The sequence below is a fragment of the Morus notabilis genome, unplaced genomic scaffold, assembly GCF_000414095.1.
Source record: "Morus notabilis unplaced genomic scaffold, ASM41409v2 Scaffold317, whole genome shotgun sequence".
NCBI classification, from domain to species: domain Eukaryota; kingdom Viridiplantae; phylum Streptophyta; class Magnoliopsida; order Rosales; family Moraceae; genus Morus; species Morus notabilis.
In genome coordinates this window covers 87,666-91,600 of record NW_010363634.1, presented here as the reverse complement: position 1 = coordinate 91,600, position 3,935 = coordinate 87,666, and the positions used below count along the sequence as shown (strand labels likewise).

The window sequence follows — 3,935 nt, the reverse complement described above, 5'->3', positions numbered from 1 at the left end:
AAAGTCTAATTTTTTAAATGCTAAAAATTATATATCTATTTAAATATTTTTTAATCTCTCAAAATGTGTTTTCTAAGAGGTTTTCGTAGCTGATTCACACACGGTAATGCCCCCATTTTTCGTGATCATTGCAGATCTGTACACACGTGAAAGAAATAAATTATGGCGTCGATTATTTCACTCCAATCATCAATTTAAATTTTTAATTTTAAATTTTTATAATAAAAAATTATTAAAAAATATTACATTTATTTTATTTTTTTTATTATAATAAAATAATTCTAAAAAAATATCACATTTTAACTTAAATTAAAATTTTAAATTCACAAAATCAACTAGGTATAGACGTAATTTTCTTTTTTTTAAAAGAAACCATCAAATGTCCAATCTCTTTACTCCTTAATGTACAGAAGTGACAAGAGTAGACCAAAAGAGAAATCCAAGCAAAGTAGAGATAAGAACACGCAGGAGCATGGACAAAATCGAGCATTCGACGATCACCACAAACGGGATCAACATCCACGTGGCGTCCATCGGGACGGGTCCGGCGATCCTGTTCCTCCACGGCTTCCCCGAGCTCTGGCACTCCTGGCGGCACCAGATGCTCTCTCTCTCCGCCCTCGGCTACCGCTGCATCGCTCCCGATCTCCGCGGCTACGGCGATTCCGACGCGCCGCCGTCTCCGGCGTCGTACTCCGTCCACCACATTGTCGGCGACCTCGTTGGGCTTCTCGACCATCTGAGCCTGGACAAGGTCTTCCTGGTGGGCCACGACTGGGGCGCTTACATGGCCTGGTTCTTCTGCTTGTTCCGGCCCGATAGGATCAAGGCTGTGGTCAACCTCAGCGTCGCTTTTATGCCGAGGAATCCGCGGATAAATCTCGTGGATGGGTTTAGGGCTTTTTTTGGTGATGATTTCTACTTTTGCAGGTTTCAGGTGATTGAATTGGAATTTGAATCTTTTGGTGTTTAGGACTCGTGTGTTTTGGGAATATTGATTATACAACTCAAATTTTAGAAATAAAAGTGGTTTGAAATTTAAGATCCATAAATCAATGAACAGTAAAAAAGGAAAAAGTTGATTAATAAGGAAACACTTTGTCCCCCTGCAATTTGGGTATTGAAAAGGAAGAAAAAAAAAAAAAACAAACATACCAGAATAATCCATATGAGAAGTCTGGCAGATATTGCTTTAGACCTATGCCTGTGTAGATTTTTAAAAAAATATATTTTAACTATTTTCTTTATCGTAATCTTTTTGGTAACCTGTTTTTGTGTTTGTGTTTGAGGTTTCTGTTACCGCACTTTTATTTGTTAAAAAAAATAAGGAAAAAGGAACTTAATTTTTTGATGGAGCAAGAAAAAAAACTTCACAGCTTGACAAAATTCTGAACGTCAAATTTTGAATACATTTTGATAAATCGTTTGGTTGGAGGATTCAAACATGTGATTCGAATTATTTTTAATTTACGTGTATTTTTTATGAGAAAAAATACTGTAATTAATCACGAATCATGATTCGAATCAGGAACGAATCTCTTTATCAAACGTCCCTTTATAACTGTACTTTACCAATAATTCTTTCGGACCCACCTAATTCTTCAAAAAGTACACCAGTTTTTGTTTGTGGCGCCACCGTTAAAGATTGGACACTGGTTTTGGACCTTTGGTACTTTCATTATTGCAAAGTTATGTCAAATTACTACTCTATCCTTAAACGAATCGTTCATTTCACTGTTTTATTGGTTTTGCTTCTATTTGGTGATCTTCCTTGCACTGGAGATTTTTATCTAGATCAAGGTAGAATTGGTACTATTGCATACATGGTCTATTTTTGACATGCAACAAAGTTTTTTTTTTTTTCTATCCATAAACCATGTACTCATTTGCGAAAACATGATTTTCATCCATATGACAAGATTGGCGATTTGGTTATCGCATTTGCTGTTTAAATCAAATATTGCAAGGGGAGGTTTCCGAATCATTTCATTAAGCAAGCAGGGAAAAATAAAACAAACAAAAACAAAAACTCAGTACTTCATTAATAATCTTCAACTCCCATTATCTGATTTGATATTTGTAGAGTTATAACTCGTAGAATTGCACCGTAGGAACCAGGAGAGATTGAGAAAGATTTTGCTTCTGATGACACCGCAACAGTACTCAAGAAACTTTATACATCTTTTGGTGCAACTCATCTTTTCATACCGAAAGAATTAGGATTCAAAGGTTTGAAAGCTCCAGATACATTGCCCTCATGGCTGTCGGAAGAAGACATCAATTATAGTGCAAGTAAGTTTGAGCAGAAGGGCTTCACCGGAGGATTGAACTATTACCGAGCTGCTAACCTGTATGTAATTCCTTTCCCTTTTATTGATCTTGAGATGGTACGGACATGTACAACGTAGATTGTTAGATGCACCTGTTCGTGTTTGGGAGAACATCCAAATACCTAGTACTAGGAGAGCGAGGAGTAGACTAAGAATTACTTGAACTGACGTAGTTAGGCACGACTTTCAAGATTTAGGGCTTCAGGAGGGTCTCGTGTTTTAATAGAGTAGACTGGAAACGAGAAATCCATATAGCCGACCCCAATTAATTTGGAATTAAGGCTTGTATTTGTTGTTGTTGTTTGTTGTTATTGATCTTGAGATGAGGCTGACACTTTGAACTCATCGGCTGCTCATAAAGGTTGTAATTAAAGTCCTTACTTCCTTCCATTTTATTTGTAGTTTAAAGCCATCTTTGGCTGGAAAAAAGGAGATAATAGGAAGGGGAGAGATAGATAACATCGGTGAGGGAACTAGAGAGGGAGGAAAAGGCATTTTTTATGGTGTCTAATATGAGGGGAGAGAAAGAAAAAGAAGAATTACCTCCCCTAATCCGTTTGTATTGGGAGGGATCAAAATTGGGATCCTTTGAAGCAGTTTTTCAATTCCTCAACCAATCTTCACTAGCTAGTCTGTCCTGCCAAACAAATCATAAAAATCCACCCATTAATATTCGCACCCTATACTTTTCCCTCCTACCATACTGATAAGAATGAGACTTGAATAAGGCAGGTGTTTGTTAGCAAGAATGAGAAAGTGTTAAGTGTAATTGTTTGTTAGTTGGTTAGAGGTGGTTAGAGCTAACTTAGCCTGTGAGAAACAGTTGGTTACAATTGGTTCTAAAGATTAGTAGGGGGTTATGAAGGGGAGGGGGTGAATAGAGAGTGGAAGAAGTTAGGAGGCAGGAAAGATTTTTAGCCCGTTTATTTCATCGATTTGAGTTTAAAATTTTAAGTTTTGCTACAGTAAAAAGCTCTAAAAAACAGTTACATCTAACTTTTTTACTACAGTAAAAAGTTCTCACATAAAGTCACGTCTCAACTCGAATCAGCGAATTAAACAGGCCTTTTGAGTTGTCTTTTGAGAAGTCTTGGTAGATTAGCCAAGCAAGGGGAGGTCTAGCAATCCCTCGAAATTATTGCTACTGTACTGATCATTCACATTCATTTCAATAAAAGATCGTAGTTCCAGTTATAACTGCTTTCCGGTTTTGCAGAACATGGGAGCTCCTAGCTCCATGGACCGGAGCACAAGTCAAAGTTCCAGCGAAGTTCATCGTCGGCGATGAAGACACCACCTATCATTTCCCGGGCGTGAAGCAATATATAGAAAGTGGTGGCTTCAAGAAGGATGTGCCCTCCTTGGAGGAAGTGGTTATAGTGGAAGGTGTAGCTCACTTTATCAACCAAGCAAAGCCAGAGGAGATCAGCACCCACATATACGACTTCATCAAGAAGTTTTGAATTTCAACTTAGCTGAACATTTACAGCTTATAATGTTGTGTCCAAGGTAAAACCGACCGGATTGTAGGTCTACATCTGAATCATGGGCATAGCATTAATGGATTTTCTTCAAGTTTTTTTTTTTTTTTTTTTTTTTTTTTTT

General features: G+C 37.4%; 1 protein-coding gene across 1 annotated transcript; it reads left to right on the top strand.

Annotated features, from left to right (window-relative positions):
* Positions 1 to 387: 387 nt before the first annotated feature.
* Positions 388 to 3,918, top strand: LOC21405656 (epoxide hydrolase A). The gene is made up of 3 exons (XM_010104677.2): positions 388 to 937; positions 2,112 to 2,350; positions 3,547 to 3,918. Exons 1-3 carry the CDS (start codon positions 473 to 475, stop codon positions 3,791 to 3,793), a joined length of 951 nt encoding a protein of 316 aa, XP_010102979.1. The 5' UTR covers positions 388 to 472; the 3' UTR covers positions 3,794 to 3,918.
* Positions 3,919 to 3,935: the final 17 nt, after the last annotated feature.